Source organism: Lytechinus pictus, chromosome 15 (assembly GCF_037042905.1).
Source record: "Lytechinus pictus isolate F3 Inbred chromosome 15, Lp3.0, whole genome shotgun sequence".
Lineage (NCBI taxonomy): Eukaryota > Metazoa > Echinodermata > Echinoidea > Temnopleuroida > Toxopneustidae > Lytechinus > Lytechinus pictus.
In genome coordinates, this window is record NC_087259.1 from 13,522,995 (window position 1) to 13,542,881 (window position 19,887).

Consider the following 19,887-nt stretch of genomic DNA (forward strand, 5'->3'; position numbering starts at 1 on the left):
ATAAAACAATTTGTGCTCGCGCTTTGCGCTCGCATTATTAATGTATGAAGCCGATTTCCAATTACTCATCATGTCCATGATTTACAAAATATGAATAGAGTGTCCAACTTTTAGGTTTGAATCTCGAATTTTTCAGCTCGCGCTTCGCGCTCGCATTAATTATTTAGCTATATACTTAACCTTTTTCATTCTTCAGGTAAAAATGTCAAAATTTTCAGCTCGCACTTCGCATTATTTGATAGTTGAAATAATTATGTAACGTCTTCATGGCTAACAAGCTGCCGGTAACAGATCCTTTTTTATCAGATGAAAACGTATATTAAAAATTTCTGCTCGCGCTTCGCGCTCGCAGCAATTATTTAGTTAGATACACATCTCGTTTAGGATCATAAACATTGCCCAAAATGTTTGAATTTTAAAACAAAATACATAAAATAAACAAAATGCTCGCACTTTTTAAATAAGGCGTATGATATTATATACATAGATATATTACCCCTTCAAAGAAACAAACAAAAATTAACTTCAAGCGGCCGATCGGGGAAAATGTGGGTGAAAAAAAATTCCGGGCCCCCCTATTGGCGAAGGCTGGATCCGCCCCTGTGACATACGGTACATGTAGCGGTGGAGTATGACGAAAGTGTAATGGATCTGGAAAGTATACCTATAAAAGTGACATGCTTGCATGTTGCTATTGTGTCCCCCCATGCTCAAGTTTGGATTGACGCCCATGATCATCATCACCATCGCCGTCATCATTAATCGTCGTCATCATCACCATCGCCATCATCATTAATCGTCATCATCATCAACATGATCATAATTATCACCATCGCCGTCATCATCGTCATTATCATCATCATCATAATCATCACCATCGCCGTCATCATTAATCGTCATCATCATTATCATCATCTTTATGCTCATCCTGATCCTCATCGTGTCGTCATCTCTTATTTAATTTTCTTCTCCTTCTTCTTCGTCTCATTTTAAACGTTTTTCTCTTTAACCCTCCTCGGCGCCTTTTCTTACCCTCATAATATTAGTCATCAATACTCCCAAAGCATAAATTATACTTCCTCAGGCATCACATTCATTGCAATACTGTAAATCAACATGTTGATACCGCTAAGTATTACACCAGTGTGCCATCTACATGTACTCGACAAGAAGGTCAGATAGTTAATATTGTCAAGTCGACTAATAACCTAATCTCTTCGACTAATTAATTACCTATAGAAGTTGATATGGAGACATACGGTCCTATGTAGCCATGTCAATATCTTCAAAGATACTTGTCATTATGGAATCATTGGATATCTTTCCAAGTCGACTTCTTAAAGAAGTAATATGCCTATGCTGACAAGGCAACATAAAATATCAAGTTGTCGACTTAAAAGAAATTGTGTCGACATAGCCATACATAACTTTTTAAGAAGTCGACTTGCCAAGATATATTATGTTGTCATGGCGACATGTAAGTTCTTATTAATCGTTATGGCAACATAATTGGCACCATGTCGACCACGGCAAAGTTGATAAGTCGACATAAGACTTTTACTATGACCTGGGGAAAATAACATATCTCGCTCACTCGTCAAGTAGACTGCACTTTCAAGCTTCCGTGCGTTACCATCACCACAGCCAAGCATCATTTTTACACGAACAGAACACCTAGAGCAATAAACACCAAACAATTGAAATAAAACAATATTGTTAACAAATACAATGATTATCTATTTTTCACATACCCCATGATAAAGGTGAATATGATTACAACTGTGAGTCTCACAGACCGAGCATAAAAACGAATAGGCATGATATCTAATCAAAATACTGAAGTTGATATACCCAGTCTTATTGCTATACAACATGAGACGAAAAATACAATTTACAGGTAATCAGAACAAGGAGGACATAATTCACGCAAACATCTTTTGCAGAATAAACGAATGAAAATGGTAGGGTGGGGTTGTTGAATAGAATGAAGAAAATGTATATATCTCACCTTCCTGGTTTTCAACGGACATACGACGGAGGGGGGGGGGGTGGGGATGGAATGTGGGCATTATGTCTTTGACGACCGATGTTTCGTCTTCTTGTGCACACATTGACCCCATACAATGTAAACAAAACAAGAAATTGATACCATTTGTATGTAGGAATGTAGGTGGAATGCAGCACAACGGAAATCAATTTTCAGCTTTAGCATTGGCTTCGAACTCGTAACTTTCTGATTGAAATGAGAGTCAAAACCACTTGTTTGCGCGTACAGTATTGCAGAGGCCGCGGAACGACTTTTGAAGCGTGGGCTGAACATGAATAAAATCAAATTTGATGGTCATTTACATGTTTTGGTACAACGTTACTGAAAATAGCGGGGGTCGAACCCCCCCCCCCCCCTTCGTTCCACGGCCACTGTATTACATTTTCTAAAACGTTATTTCATCATAATCTAAGTCTTCAAAAAGTAAACCTCATTATTTCAAATGACAACAATTATTAAATAAGATCACAAACGCCATGAAATATACGGTTAAAATGAGCCTCATTTTTACGTTGTACCCAAGGAGAACACATTAATATTCGGTTTGTTAAAAACCAAGGTATTATCGAATTGACCCATTTTTTCGCTGTTAAAAAACATACTTCATTCATGAATGCCAATTGTACACATAAATCAGGCAAATATATGCATAATGTATACAGTACGTACAAGCGACTATTTAACAAGCTATTCAAGCACGAATCATCTATACATATATTATAACTTTGTTCATAAATATATTCAACTGATGATCTTCATTATGAAAAAAAAATTACTTCTCTGACCCTGTGATATGAAAGTAGATCAGATGGTAAATTAATCAATTGATAAAATTGTCTTACCAAATCGATGTGAAATTAATATAGAAAGATAATTTTATCATAATTTAGGGACTTTTTGTAATTTAAATGATAAATAAGTAATGGTGATAAAAATCTATCGTGAAGGATTGCCATTAAAATTAACTAAGTACTATAAAGTAAATAAAATAACAGTTTACTAAAATATGCAATGTACTATAAAAGCTGTTTTCTAAAAACTTCAAAAGGAGTTGATTATTTGGTTTTAGTATGTTATCAATTCACACTGATTTACTTTTAAGGTAAAAATTTGGCCATTTGACCGGAACAATAAACATAAAACACAGTATTCCATTTCGCTGTATCCAAAATTCAACATGCCCCTATATACATCCCGAGATTTGTACAGAAGCGATACAGCCAACGATTTCGAATATTAAATAAAATATAACCAAAATGAATTGCATATTTTGTTGGTTTGGGGTGAGTTTCACGGAAGATCTGCGAAGGATTTCTTGGGAGGTAGGCCTGTTGGTTTCTCCTTGGGCTTGTTCTTTTCTTCAAACATTAGAATCCTGAGGAAGAAACGGAAGGGAAAAAAAACATTATTATTAAAAAAACGAATAAGCAAAATGTTCAAATTTCGTCGATATCGGATGTAAAATAAGAAAATGACGACATTTAAAAAGTTATGCGTATAAAGATGACGGAGGTGATTACAATAATCATACAAACATATTATGGTTTAATATTTCCTAATAAAATGCATGATTGGACTCGTTGAGCATTTTTTCAGTATTGTCATTATTCAATAAAAAATCATTTGTTAATATCATGAACACAGATTTGAATCCAAATGTAATAGTATGTTTAAGATAAATGTCTCTGAAATTTTTCAGTTCACACCCAGTTTTGATGAAATGTTCAATGGTACGCGTGGTTTAATTTTCTTCAAGCCTACTAATTCATAATAACTGTTAAGATGTATAACCAGGGACCGTTTCTACACAGCATTAGTGATCTCAGCAATATCCAAATGCTCATAACGTATTATTCATTCAATTTTTCTCAATCTGCCATCAAGCAGTTTCTTTTATCTGTCTCCTTTTTGTTGTTTTCAACTGGTTTCAAGGGATTCATTCTTAAGCTGATGATCACATTGTTATGCAAGCAAGGCCATAGAAGTAGGTAGTGGAGGAGAAACGCCGGGGTTTCCCGCAAAAAAGGAACTTCCACGTTCCCGTTCTGCGCGGGGACCTCGTCACAGCACTGGACAGGCAGGAAACACAAGACGGGTGACTAATTCGAGATCATACTCTACATGTGCGTTGCTTTCATCGCCATGGTAACCAGATTGGCGGATGACTAATCGCAGAAATGACAGCGATGATGACATGCGTGGTTCTCCCAAGTATTCCTTGGGAATAGGCAAGAGGTAAGGGGAAATGGAGAGAAATGAACACAGATGGAAATGAAGAGGGAACTGGCGTACGGGGCGGGGGCTTAGGCCCAAGGACCCCTCCAAACTTTTAACCACCAAGAAAAAAGGGGGGAAAAGAAAGAAATGAAAATCGGGGCGGATCCTGCTTCGACAATAGGAGGAAGGGGGGATATTCTCAGCCACATTTTCACCGATCGGCTGCTAACAGTTGGTTTTTGTTGGTTTCTTTGAAGGGGTAGTCCTAACTAAATACTGAGGTTTTAAGTAACAGTTACTTCTTAGCTACATTCTTATAAACAAGATAACTGTAGCTCATTAAGTAATGCGAGCGCTAAGCGCGAGCACAAGTTTTAGAAATTTCATGTATTTTGTCCTGAAATTTCAACATTTTGAGCAATGTTTGTGATCATGAAAAAGATGTGTATCTAACTTTTAAAAAATAATGCGAGCACAAAGCGCGAGCTGAAATTTTATATATACTAGCCTGAGACGGGGCTGTTAAGGACTGTTTGCATTGACTAGTGAAGGCAAAACCCACCTCGACAATCAAACAATGCGAGCGCGAAGCGCGAGCTGAAAATATTTTATATTCCTATCTGAAAAATGGACATTCTAACGTGAAATATTTTTTTGTAATCATGAACGGGATAGGTCTGTTGCTAAACAATTGATGCACCAAAAATAGTCATCCTCTGACAGTTGCTATAGTGACAGCCAGCAGTGATAGGCCAGTGATTCTAGGTCAATCAACCATCTTGAATTTAGTCAACGCTGACAGTAATATTATTACATCTTACAGGTTACCACGTCCTGTCCGTTCAAAGAGGGATGTGAAAGATGACTTAAATCATCGGTGATAGAATGAGAGGGTGATGAATCGAAAAATCAGGGGTTCACTTACACTCTCATGATGCTGCTCTTTTTACCTAGCATCATTGTAACGAACTCCCGGAAGTTGATGGTCCCACTATTGTTGAGGTCGATTTCTTTGATCATCTTCCTGATCTCGATTTGGTTCTTGGGCTGCCCTAATTTCTCCATCATATGCGACACATCATTATCATCTATGAAAATAAAACCAACAAAGGAGATATAATAGATTATTGTTCATGTTTTTTTGGGGGGGTAAAGTGCTCGATTGGTGACCAAAAAATAAGGTCTGGAGAGAGTTTCATCAATAATCTTTTGTTGTCCGACAACTTTCCTTGGTTTTGATTGGCTGAGAAGTTAATAATTTTATCTGACAGTTACCATAGTAACTTACTATGGTAACTGTCAGATATAATGGGAAAAAAAGTAATAAGTGTAATAATAGGTCGGTCACACCATGTCGCCCCCTATGGTCCAGCGAAAAGCGCTTTGACAGACAGGAAAGGCTCGCCAAACCGAAACTCTTTCGTTCCCTCATAGGCGCATTGGGAGAGAAAAAATAACTTTCCTGTTGAAATTCATTTATTGTAAAGAGCGATAAATTGCCAATTCGTCCACTGCCAACTCGTCCACTCACCACATGGTCTACCTTCTTTAAGTCTAATGCCATTCCGTCCATCAACATTTCGTCTTACAACCATTTGGTCCAATCATCACTTCGTCTGTTCGTCTATTACCATTTCGTCTAATAACCAATTGGTCTAATACCCATTTCTTTTATTCATTTTGTTCAATTAGCACTTTAGTTTAATTAGACCACATGGTATATGTGAACTACATGGCTATTGGACCAACTGGCTATTAGATGGAATGGCATTAGACTAAATGAAAGCAGATTATGTGGTGAGTGGACGAACTGATGGTAGACCAAATGATAGTAGACGAGTTGGCAATTGGACGAATTGGCATTAGACGAGCTTCGAGCAAGTCGTTACGGAGCGATGATAATGCTAATCGCTGGAGGCCTTTATCTGTAGGCCTTCATGACTTTTAAATCCACATCAGAATTATCAATTTATCATTTATTCATAAGCTAAATACATTTGTCGTGGTAAAGTGTGCTCCTAAATTACATAAAACATTGGCCAGTATTCTGTAAGCGTTACTAACTTTAGCAATACTTCTAACATACAATCATTATATCTAAGTGGACTGTAAATGTACTTTGTATTCCCCTAAAGGCATTAAAAAAAAAACTAATTTGCTTTGATTTAACTTGAATTATCACTTGTAAATATGCAATTGATTGAAAACATTTTCTTGCAATACCCCCTACATTGACAAATTTCTTGTTAATAAATTTTGTTGTTCTCAATTGAAACTAAATGCTCTACATAAACAGACCTGGGTTACAGTACTGGGCGGGGGGGGGGGGGCGGGTTATAGAAATAAATTATACTTACCGAGTTCTCCGTTGCAATCGAGATCGTATAATATAAATTTTCCTGAAAATAAAATGATAAGTTAGATATTATGAAAATACATTTTGTTTATATAATTGTTCATAAAATATAAGTGGTATCAATAATGATGAAATTATAATTCGACTTTTCAGTATTCATGATTACATTCATGATCATGATCACCTCCCTTTCCTCACCACTATACTAACATCATCATCACCATCATCATCATCACCACCACCAATACCATCGTCATCACCATCATCATCACCATCATCCTCACCATTATCATCATCACCATCATCATCATCATCATCATCACCACCACCACCACCACCACCGCTACCACCACCACCACCACCATCATCACCACTAACATCAACACCACCACCACCATCATCATCATCATCATCGTCATCATCATCATCCTCATCCTCATCATCATTATCATCATCATCATCACCATCATCATCACTATATCTTACTTCTCTTCATATTTGCTCCCATTCCTTATTCTGCTATTATTCCTTATTATCCTTCCTCTCTTTATGCTCCTCTTCATTCTCCTCTTTTTTTTTCTTCTTCTTCTTCTCCTTACATGTTTAATACCACTTTTACCATTATCACCTATTCCGTGATACAACGGAGCAACAATGCTTTAATCTTTCGTGTTCAGCTTTAAAAAAAATCAATCATTCAATCAATAACTTTACCTTTAAACGATTGTAACTTCTCTTCTAGGTCTTCGACATCCTTGTAATCATTTTCTTGTATTATAGCCTACACACAAAAAACAATAAAAAAAATATTCAGCCATTGCAGTCAACGTTAGGGCATCAAGTATAACATGCCATGTACATCGTCACTTTCCTATGTTCATTATAAACATATACAAATAAAAAACCTTCTGTAACAAGATTTTTTTTTAGTGACAGTAATATCAACGAAACCGATTCCAAACTATCGATACTGCATGCCATTGAAAATAAGTAATAACTTTCCTCCGTTTGGAATCGGCTTCCCTGGTGTAACTGCTACTTTCCACCATATAAACTCCTCAAAAAAAGTTTGGAAATCTAACTTTGATCGATAATCCCTCCTCGGTTTTAGTGAATATCAATGTGTGATTGATACCAATGAATATATAATTTAATTCTCTTTAATATAATACCCTACATGATATGATTATGGTTCACATGGAGGTAAAGTGCCTTGAAATGTGGGGCAAGGTCAAAATTCTAAAGTTGCAAAATGACACACACAATATTGAAAGTCACTGTTCTTTTTTTTTGTCCGTGGTGACGAGTTTTATTTGATTGTTAAAATATGTAACGTCTTCATGGCTAACTGCAAGCAGTCCTTAACAAGTCCCTTTTTTATCAGATCAAAACGTATACTGAAAATTTTTGCTCGCGCTTCTAATTCAGGATAAAAAACATTGCCCAGAATCAGGGGCATAACAGGGGTCGGTGGCCAGAGCCAAAAATTTCCCGGGGAGTGTTTCATGAAAGGACTTGTCAGTCGTTTTATCCGACAAGTCTTGTTTTATCCGACAATTACCATAGTAACAGTGCCTCCCAGCCAATCAGAATCAAGGAAAGGTGTCAGATCTGACAACTTGTCAGACAAAAATGTTGATGAAACGCTCCCCCGGTCATATCATGGAACAGGCAATGGCGTCATAAGGAAAACAAAATTGAGGGGGCGATATGGTGTATTGGGCAAAAAAATGTATATAAATGCGAGCGAGCGAATTTTATTGCAAAAATCCAATTTTGTGATATATTTTGACATAATGTTAAAAAGATATCATATTTCACCCTTCTCTCTTTCCTTTTCTCTCTCTTTTTTTTGTACGCCACGGTGAACAGGATTTTTGTTATGATTGTGCGCATCAGGGCGAAGCTCTATATGCTCGAGGGGCCCAGTATGGCGCTTGTGGCAAGAAGCAGCGAGCGAGATAAACAAAAATCACTTTTTCTTTTTTTTTCCTTCCTCCTTTTTTGTTTGGTTGTAGAACTTATGAGGGCCATAGTCCAAACTCATCCATACAACAGTGCTTTATGGGTGGGGTCCGGGGCGGAGCCCCGGAACCTCTTGATATCAAAGCCATTTTAAACCTTACAGATTGTCACTAATTTTAATCAAATTGCACGTATATTTATATAGCTTTCACACAACACATAAATTCAACGCAGTTGTGTACCGTTATCATCCAAATATTTTGAGGGGGCACACCATAGCAAATGTAGGAAAATTTGTAAGAAGTCATCAGCGAGCGAAGGGAGCCAGAAAGAAAAATGGCCTTTGAAATGAAATTCTAATTATGTGGCAGATTTTTACATCAATGCAAATTTCATGTCATATATATTTCGCTGCCTCCTTTATTTTCTTGCATTTCCCCTTGTCTGTGGACCCCCCCTTACGCTACTGCTCCAACGCAAAGCTTAATGCAGGAAGGGTCCATATAGGGGCCCCTTATAGAGCCCTTTAAAGGTTACAGATAAAGAGTCCCCACTGCACGGGGTCTTGACTCTTGGACAGAGCCTTTGGAGATTTAGCAAGTTTATGATAGACTTTCATACGACATAATGCTATATACCATCCATCTTTCTTCCCGCTCGTTATCTTCAATACTCGGCATGCAGCCCGGTTGTGTTATCTTGTCCCTTTTCTTTATTTTCCAATTTAGATTTTGGCTCATTCCATTCTAACTTCTTTTTCCCGCTTTTGTTTGCCTTTTTGTCATCTTTAATTTATTTCCCTGTCTTACTAATCATGCTAATGTATTTGTATATCGGGGCGAATTGTTCTTTCTCACATGTTCTTCTTTCCTTCCTTTTCCCGTTTTCTTTCCGTTTTCCCTTTTTATGTTTTTTTTCTTTGTTTTCTTTTCCCTTTCCCTTTCCTTTCCCCCTTTCCTCTTTTATCTTTCGTTTCCCCTTTCTTTCTTTCTCCCTTTTTTTATTTTTCCCGTTTTTTTAAATATTTTCCCGGTGAACTCCGCCAGGGGGGGGGGGCAGCTTGCCCCCCTGCCCCCCCCCGCCTGTTACGCCACTGCCCAGAATGTTCAATTTTTAGAACAAAATAGAGCCTACATAAAAAAAAATTAGCTCGCCCTTCGCGCTCGCACGATTTAAATAAGGCGTATGAAGGCGGTGCTGCACCAGCCCGAGTTAGCTCAATCTCGAGATTTTAGCCCGATCGGCCCTCTTCGCGATTAATCTCGAGATTCAAGAAACCCCGTCTCCACTACCGCAAGAAGAGCGATTCTTGCTCGAGCGAGGCATCGATGCATTATGGTCTGACGCCGTGAATAAATAATCCCGAGTGCGTCTGCACCTGCGAATTAGCGGGATAATTGGTAAAATAGCGCACTATTTTGCAAATAATCCCAAGTTGACTTGGGATTGCAATCTCGAGATTAATCCTACGAGCTAGCGCGATAATTGCGTCTCCATCAAAAATAATCTCGAGATTGTTCAGATCGCTAATTTGAAAACTCGGGCTGGTGCAGACGGCCCTTGAGATTAGCCTATATCATATACTTATGTTAATTTATAATAATAAAGCAAAGAAGTGACTATTAGGACTACCCCTTCAAAGAAACAAACAACAAGTGGAGCGCCTCTGTCTGGCAGTCTCACCTGCATCGCGCGATTCAATATAGCAGCAGTGCTGGCTTTGAAAAACTACTATAAAATAATTATTCACAAAAAAAACATTCATATGATGATACAATACTATGTTCATTGACAATAAAAGACACTTGACCTTGATCATGCGACCTAAGACTTGTCAGTAATACTTTATTACCCCTATATCCATATTTTATAAACTATATCTATAAACTTTGAAACTTGAAAGTTATTACAGCAATCTATTAATAACCTCCAAAATGACATTTGACTTTGGTCATGTGACCTGAAACTCGCATGGGATGTTCAGTGATATTTGATTACTCTTATGTCTATGTTTTATGAACTATATAGATCCATACACTTACAGAGTTATGATGGTTATTCAACAAATACCCCCAACATGGCCAATGTTCCTTGACCTTAAATGACCTTTGATCTTAGTCATGTGACCTGAAACTCGCACAGGATGTGAAGTGATACTTGATTACTCTTATGGCCAAATTTCATGGATCAGATCCATAAACTTCCAAAGTTATGATGGTAATTCAACAGATACCCCCAACTTGGCCAAAGTTCCTTGACCCTAAATGACCTTTGACCTTGGTCATGTGACTTGAAACTCCGGCAGAATGTTCAGTAATACTTGATCAACCTTATGTCCAAGTTTCATCAACTATAGGTCCATATATTTTCTAAGTTATGCTGTCATTTAAAAAACTTAACCTTCGGTTAAGATTTGGTGTTGACGCCGCCGCCGCCGTCGGAAAAGCAGCGCCTATAGTCTCACTCTGCTTTGCAGGTGAGACAAAAATCAACTTCGAGCGGCCGATCGGGGAAAATATGGCTGAAAAAACTTACCGCCCCCCCCCCCCCTATTGGCGAAGGCTGGATCCGCCCCTGGACAAAGGCCTCTTCGTTGTGCTTTGTCTGGAAGGGTACTTGACAATACATTTCTATATACGTTATTGAGACCGTCGGGTTCATCCTCACCTCGATTTCTGAATCTAAAAGTCCTTCTTGTCGTTCTTTCGCCTTTCCCCAGTCCTTGCCACCTAAATTGAGAAGATAGAAAACAAAATTGTGATTAAATGTGTATTTATATAGACTTACACCTTGCTTATTTATACATGTGTCTATTAATCAGTAATGTTGAATCATGTTTATTAACCAATCCTATTATTATCCACGTGGCTCGTTTCGCTCATGGATGGACAGTATAAATTTGATTTGATTTATTTATTTCCACATTCCAATAACAAAAGTATATACAAGTGCAATAATATTTTCTCAGCATAACGTAACAATATATAAATGACCTAATTAATAACATATGCATATATATACTGGACACTCTAACATTGTAATTGAAATATAATTATACCTGATAATCTTTTTTAATTAATAAAACATATCGCATAAATATATATATATACATATATCGACAAAATAGCTTGAAATTGATAAAGGCCTTGAAAGGAAAAGGGAAAGAAAACCAGACAAACAGTGCAATAAATGACTCCATATTCCGAGACAAAGAGAGCAAAATTGCAACAACATGCTCTTAATATGACAAACGAGTTTTTTAAGGTTTTTTTAAAGGTATTACTTCATATATTTTCCATTTTCTTTACGTATATTCATACGTACAGACATCTGAGTGGTCCTTTGATTGGATTCTGTACTAACTCATCGGTATTTATCTTTAAAGGTCAAGTCCACTCAAGAAAAATGTTGTTTTGAATAAATATAGAAAAATCAAACAAACATAACGCTGAAAATTTCATCAAAATCGGATGTAAAAATAATAAAGTTATGGCATTTTGAAGTTCGCTTATTTTTCACAAAACAGTAATATGCACAACTCAGTGACATGCAAATGGGTCAGTCGATGATGTCCATCACTCACTATTTTTTTTTATTGTTTGAATTATACAATATTTCATTTTTTACATATTCGACAATAAGGACCAGCTTGACTGAACCATATAGTATTAAACAATGCTAAATCCACATGTTCAGGGAGGAATTAATCGTTGTTTCCCTTGACAATGAGGAGAAAATTAGAATGTTTCATATTTCATATAACAAAATACAAAAGAAATAGTGAGTGAATGACGTCATCAGTCTCCTCATTTGCATACCGACCAGAAAGTGCATATAACTGTTTTGTGAAAATAAGCGAAACTTAAAAATGTCATAACTTTCTTATTTTACATCCGATTTTGATGAAATTTTCATTGTTATGCTTGTTGGATTTTTCTCTTTTATTCAAATCAACTTTTTGTTGGGGTGGACTTGTCCTTTAAACTTGAAAAAACAAATTCAGCGAAAAAAAAATGCTTTCGGTACTCATCCCACATGGTGAAAGAAATTAGAAGGAGATGCGATTTTACTATTAATCTCTGGCGCAAACTGCTGGGAGGGACAAAATGTCGCACTTGCCCAGGTCGCTGTTTCCCCCTATATCCGCCAATAATGATGTTGTATACTTATTTGTTCCGTTTTCACTTTGATTCATTTCAGTAGCGGATCCAGGTCGGGTCACATCCCGTCCACGCCCCCCCCCCTTCAGAGGCACCGAAAATATTTCTAGGGAAATAATATGTCATGCATACGGAACTAAATGACCTCACTTTGGTAGTGAAGACCTCCCCCTCCCCTATCCCCATCCTGTCAAAATTATCCTGTCAAAATGCCCCCCCCCCCTTTTTTGTGGATAATCCTGGTTCCGCCCCTGTTTCATTTTATTCTTCATCTCTTTATCTATTGATGAAATTATTCAGAGCAAAATGAAATATATAGAACTCAAGTAAAAACAAACTTGAACACTCTCTTTAAATTTTTGTCGAACAGTCTGAGATCTTATTCGATTATATTCCCCGAGAGGGAAATCCGGGACAGCGGATGTGCCAAGGAAAAAACAGGAAAATGTAGCACTTTCACTGATAGATAATGTGGTGGTGGTAGTCATGACTAAAATGAAGGGGTGAACATGCCTGATCTACATATTGATTATGTCTTTGCAATTTTTTTCCATAGTCATGCCTACACATGGATTTGTTTCTAATTTCCGTTCTCTCGGTTTATGATAGCTATTTGCAACATAAGCTAACATTACAATGATCTAAAACCTGAATGTTGATGTGTAATATCTGTAATATTATTCACACGTGTTGTTGATGTCACGTTTACATGATATGAGGAAGGATAAATGAAATATGAAATTGTCCCAACATAAAGAAACCGCCCGTTATGATTCCGGAGGTGAAAACATACGGATGTTCATAATAGGCCTACTGTACATGTTATATCCAGTTCAGTTGTCGAACGCTATATCAAATGGTATTATTCATGCACTTGTTTCTGAAACTGAATAGAAAGAGAAAGTAATAAAATTGATCTAACTTGGATATCGAATATGTGGCGTATTATGAGCCCCCCCCCCCAAAAAAAAAATAATAATAATAGGGGGCAGACATGGCGAAGTTGGGCAAAATTTATAAACAGCTGCGACCTAGCAAAACTTTTGACCTTTTCATAAAAAAATATGATTCCGTGATGGATTTTGACATAACATTCAGCAAATGATACCCTACTTCACTCCTTTTCTTTCATTTTCTTATTTTGTTCAGTCGTGAAAATTTTTGCGGCCGATGCCCCCAAGGCACCCCATCTGTACGTCATTGTATCAAATCATCCCTCGATAATTTACCCAGGGTAGCCACTTCACTTAGCAAACTGCTCGACAAGCGGACCCTGCATAACATAACATGTTATTATTACCCTTCTCCAATCTAAATGCTGAGCGCCTATATAGAGAGAAGGCAGAAGGTCCCATTGTTACACGTCTTTGGTATGACTCGGACGAGGGTCGAACCCACGACCTCCCGTTCATGAGGCGGACGCTCTACCACTGGGCCACCATGCCCGGTCGATGCTGATCATTATCGAGAAAGGAATATGTGAAACTGGGTTATGGGAATTGACGTCTACCTATTCTAATGACAAAACATTTATTTGAAAATTTAAAATATGATCTTGTTGACCGGGAATCGAGGTACAGGAGAGGAAGAAATACTTTTTTCAAATAATCAATAACACAGCTTTAGCAGGTGATCTTGAATAAAACCCAGAGTACTCTTTTCCATGGCTTCAAATGTGATTCACCACGCTAAACATAGAAACCAAAATTGAAATGAAAATGAAACATTATACCAATTGACATTTGGTCCTGAGCACATTCGAAACCAAGTTATCAGTAATCGACATTCTCCGGGAATGCAATAATAGATTATCGTATCGTTTCCTTGTATAACACTGGGTAGATATATACTGCATTATCATACCAAGATAAGCAAGACAATACTCGGATTACAGCAATAAGATTTCCTGAACTAAGTTCCTCCATTAACGCAAGGGGACTTCATTGTGGGATACCTCCATGGTTCCTTGTAGCTGTTCTTTCCGAGGTATACATGTATAGGGTCGTATTCTGAAATCCGGTTTCAATTTATAGGCCACGGTCGAACTCTGTGCTAGAATTATGGAAAGCCAAACATGCCAAAATTGTGTTAACATCGTACGTTTCTAATGTTCACAGCGCTATTTTATCATGCAATAATGGCAAGGAAAACAAATCCAGTTATTATTCCCAGAGAGCTATGACATATCAGGGTGACAGATGAGTTGATAAATCGAACCTTTACAGTTAGTGATTTGTGTAACAATTGGCTTTCCATAGCTACACCACAACTTCAGACCAGAGTTTAAATTAAACCAGTTAGGAATACAGGCTTAAGTGATTATCATTGGGTGATTATTAAGTCAACAAGAGCATGAACAATGCAATTTTATCGAAATAAAATCGCAAAATCATAGCATTTTAATTTATTTTATGAATATTCACAATGTGAAATGTGAGAATAATCCAAAGGTATGTGAATATAATATTATAACCGAGTCCGACTATCATTAATGTGATTGGATGACTAAAGAAAATGACTTATAAGCTGACGGTACACTGCATAGGATCACGATATATAAATTTAAATAAAAAAAGAGATATACACGATTCTCTTATAATATCATATAATTTCCTCTTTTTCTACTTCCCCTCCTCCTCCTCTGTGGTCTGCATTCAACCCCCTCCTCCACCTTCTTCCTCTTCTCCTTCTCCCTCTTCTTCTTTTTTTCCCTTCTTCTTCTTCTTCTTGTTCTCCTCCTTGTTCTCCTCCTCCTCCTCCTTCTTCTTCTTGGTCTCCTGCTCCTCCTTCTCCTTCTCCTCCTCCTTCTTCTTCTTCTCCTCCTTCTTCTTCTTCTCCTTCTTCTCCTCCTCCTCCTCCTTCCTCTTCTTCTTCTCCTTGTTCTTCTTCTCCTTCTTCTTCTTCTCCTACTTCTACTCTTCCTTCCCTATTTCTCATTTAAATGTTGTTCCCCAAAACAGTGACTAAACCCACAAATACGCCAATAAAAAAAATGTGCCCATACGATATTATTTACATGTAGGTAGCAAGACAGTGAGGGTAAATTGCCAATTCGTCTACTGCCAACTCGTCCACTCACCACATGGTCAAATTCATTTAGTCTAATGCCATTCCGTCCATTAACATTTCGTTTAAAAACCATTTGGTCCAATTAACCATTTGATCCAATTATCACTTCGTCTAATCACCAGTTCGTCTATGACCATTACGTCTCATAACCAGTTGGTCTAATATTCGTTTAATTTTCATTCATTTTGCCCAATTAACACTTAGTCTAATTGGACCAAATGGTATATGGACTAAATTGCTATTGGACCAACTGGTTATTAGACGAAATAGTGAGTGGACGAAATGGCAATTAGACCATGTGGATATTGGACGAACTGATGGTAAACCAAATGACAGTAGACAATTGGACGAATTGGCATTGGACCAAATGAAAATAAACCGAAAGTGAGTACCTGGATATCAAAGCAAAACGAACATTGCCCGTGAGATCTTCAGACCTTATAACTTCTCATATCAAACGCCGGAAGGTGAGGGTCGAGTGACGGTTTTCATTACAGGTAAATATAAAATGATTTATATCTTTATCTGGAGGTTCAAACGAGAGCCAAAGTGATCTGTATTATCATGTCTTCTTGCCAACGAGGCCAATAATGTCACACCATGGAGGTACCTCCATGGTCACACCTTACTGCTTATACATTCTCTATCCCGTCCCACATACCCCAACACTACCTCTCTATTTATATGTCTCCCCCATCCCTCTCATCACTCATTTTATATTTATTCCTCCATTCCTTAACCCCGTCCACAATAAATCAATTACGCCTCACTTTCCATTTGTTTATATATTCATTTTCATTTATTTAGTAACAAGATATCTTAAACTCAAAGTGAATTTATCACTTCAGAATATTGTGTTAATCGCAATTATTACACTCTTAAAATAGTTGGGCAAAAGTGTCAAACTTTTAACCAACCCTGGGCAACATAGGACCTACTGTCCACGCAACTATTGGCTAAAATTTGCCCAAATTTGGTAATAAAAACTAATAATTAGGCAATAAATTTGCTCAATTGGATAATAATTGCCCAGAATATATACAGTATGTATATTTTACCAACATACATTACCCAACACAGTGGACAGTATGTTGCCCAACATTTTAAGTGTGTATCATAATAAAATCCTCTTATTTTCATCCTTACTATCACGATCACGTGATTCTCGAAAATATGGAACTCATCAGTTACCCACATCCACGACCAACTGATTCCTATGTGCCACTTAGATGAAATAGTTTTATATATTGCCCTTTGTTGAGATGGGATAGTAGTTTCTCACGTCCACCGTTGGGTTCAATAATAACACTGTCCTTCATGATGGATCGGGTGTGAAAATGGCGCCAACGTAGAATCCATCTACATTGTAATAGACTCTTCAACCAGGTGTTACAAGGGGGAATTACAATGCAGGCATGCTATCGATTAGTACACATGGGAAATACTTAGTTATATGATACATTTATGAGTATATGGTTAGGGAAGTTAAATGAATGACAGTGGTAGTAGGCCTATGGTAGTAAAAATATAGGCCTACTAGTAAAAGAAGTAGAAAAAGAAAAACAAGCGATGGAATGTAGTAGTAGTAGTAGTAGTAGTAGTAGTAGTAGTAGTAGTAGTAGTAGTAGTAGTAGAAGTAGTAGAAGTAGAAGTAGTAGAAGTAGTAGAAGTAGTAGTAGTAGTAGTAGTAGTAGTAGAAGTAGTAATAGTAGTAGTAATAGTAGTAGTAGTAGTAGTAATAGTAGTAGTAATAGTAGTAGTGGTAGTAGTAGTAGAATTAAAAGTAATAGTAGTATATCTAGTTATGTACTTCTGACTTGAGTTCCATACCGGTACCTTATCAATAGCAAGAGTATAGTAAAAAGAGAACGAGGAAAAGAGTGAGAAGAAAACATAAATAGGTTTATTTTGAAATATAATGTTTCACAACGTCTGTCCCATTTAATTACTTTGTAATTCAATGTCTATGAAGGGGGTGTTTTATTTCACTTTTCTTTGGCTGAATATCAGTTATTACAGCCAAAGAAAAGTGAGATACAAGCACGCTCATCAAGTATGTATATCCCAAATTATAACTTGTATACAGTTTATTCGGGTAAGAGACTAAACTCACAGTAAAAAAAAGAAAGAGCTACTATCCTACACTACTACCAATACTACTACTTCTATACTATTACTACAACTTCTACCACCACCGCCACTACTACTACTACTACTACTACTACTACTACTACTACTACTACTACTACTACTACTACTACTACTACTACTATTACTACTACTACTGCACCTTCGTCCACTATTACAACTACTACTACTACTTCGACTACTACTATAACTATTACTACTACTACTACTACTTATACTACTACTACCACTACTACAACTTCTATTTCTAATTCTACCACTTAAAATAGTAATGCTACTAATACTGCTACAACAACTACTATACTACTGTATCATACTACTAAAACTACTACTACAACCATCACCACTTAACAATGTTACTATATTGCTACAACTTGTACTAAAAAGAGTACAATCTTTTGTATATATATATCTGCCTCTTCTCCTCCTTACTGGGTCATTAACAATGACAATCTTTTCATATTTTTGTTTATACGTATACCCCTCTCTCTCCACTGGTACGCGAAGTTAACATACCAAATTTGCCCCCCCCCCTCCCCCTCTCCTCCATTCTATACAATACTCCATACAATACTAGCAATGCATCTCCCAAACAAGTGCCCCTCCAATCTGGCCTGATCTCTGCAGTAGAAGGGGGAGGTGTGTGAAACTACACTTCTGTTGGGAACCGTGGGGTATCAAAATGTCACATCTACATTTCACACGAAGTATCTTTTACATTAATGTTCAGTGTGTATAAGTGTGAGGTAAAGAAAATTCGGTTATTTTTAGTTCCATCAATAGTACTCGTAATAGAGGGTCACAAAACATGACGGTATAGCCTATGTGCTTTTAGTCTCTGTTCTGCAATTTGTCATTAATGTTATGTTGCATGTCTTCTTTTCTGTGATTTTCAATAAAAAAAAAGATCATTACAAAATATTATTTTCCAAAACAGCTTCAGTTTCTAATCTGATGGAAAACAAACAAAAGGAGGGGGCGAAAAAGAAGGATTAATTTTAAGACAGAGAGGTGAAGAAAGGAGTTGAAAGAAGGACAATTAGGAGAAAGTTATATTAACAATTACATAGGTGTTGTGGCTCAGTGGATAAGTCTTCGGACTTCGAACCACGAGATCCGGGTTCCGAATCCCACCGCAGCACTCGTGTCCTTTGGCAAGGCGTTTATATACATTTGCCACTCTCCATCCAAGTATATTAAATGGTTACCCAATAGGAAAACATTTGATGAAAGCTCGAACACCCGATCAAATGCTTAAGCCAGGGTAATCGTATACAGCTCTTAACAATATTGTATTATTATAGGGCAATATAAATGTTGCATTTTTTATTATTATAGGGCAATATAAATGTTGCATATTGTTATTATTAAAAAAAAGAGAATACTTATTGAAAAATAAAGACAATTAATAAGAATTAAAGAGAATAAAAAACTATTATGAAAACAATAATAATTGAACCACTTTTTGAAAATTAAATCTAATTGATATATCAATGGAGCTCTCAGCACGCGCAACGCCACCCTGTGAAAACATTTCCCGCCAAAATACATCTGACACATCGGTTTACCCATGGGAAACTGAGAGCGAAGTGAAACTGTAATATATTGCATTGATATGAATTTAATATCTCTTGGGTTGCACACATAGGTGGTGATGTTAGATATTGGAAAAGATGAAGCGTTTAGGCAACAAAATCTATATCCTCCCTTGCCTTTTAAGAGTAACAACCAACAAAAAGATTTAGTCTTTCGCGGAGTGCTTCATTTGGAAACTGTGTCGGATTTTCAGTTCCTTTTCATTTTCATTAATTTCATTTTCAACGAAACATAAACCAAGCAAATAGAATCATGACAAGTCAATGTCATTAATACCAAAATTCTTTAAATCGACTTAAAACAGACATTTATCATAAAAAATACAGACA

The 19,887-nt window shown here is 36.9% G+C and overlaps 1 protein-coding gene across 1 annotated transcript; it reads right to left on the reverse strand.

Annotated features, from left to right (window-relative positions):
- Window positions 1-1,713: 1,713 nt before the first annotated feature.
- Window positions 1,714-15,682, reverse strand: LOC129277304 (allograft inflammatory factor 1-like). The gene is made up of 6 exons (XM_064109996.1): window positions 15,371-15,682; window positions 11,253-11,378; window positions 7,335-7,401; window positions 6,622-6,663; window positions 5,190-5,352; window positions 1,714-3,422 (listed from the first exon to the last, which is right to left on the reverse strand). The coding sequence occupies exons 1-6, from the start codon at window positions 15,680-15,682 to the stop codon at window positions 3,338-3,340; spliced, it is 795 nt and encodes a 264-aa protein (XP_063966066.1). The 3' UTR covers window positions 1,714-3,337.
- Between the last annotated feature and the right edge of the window lie 4,205 nt (window positions 15,683-19,887).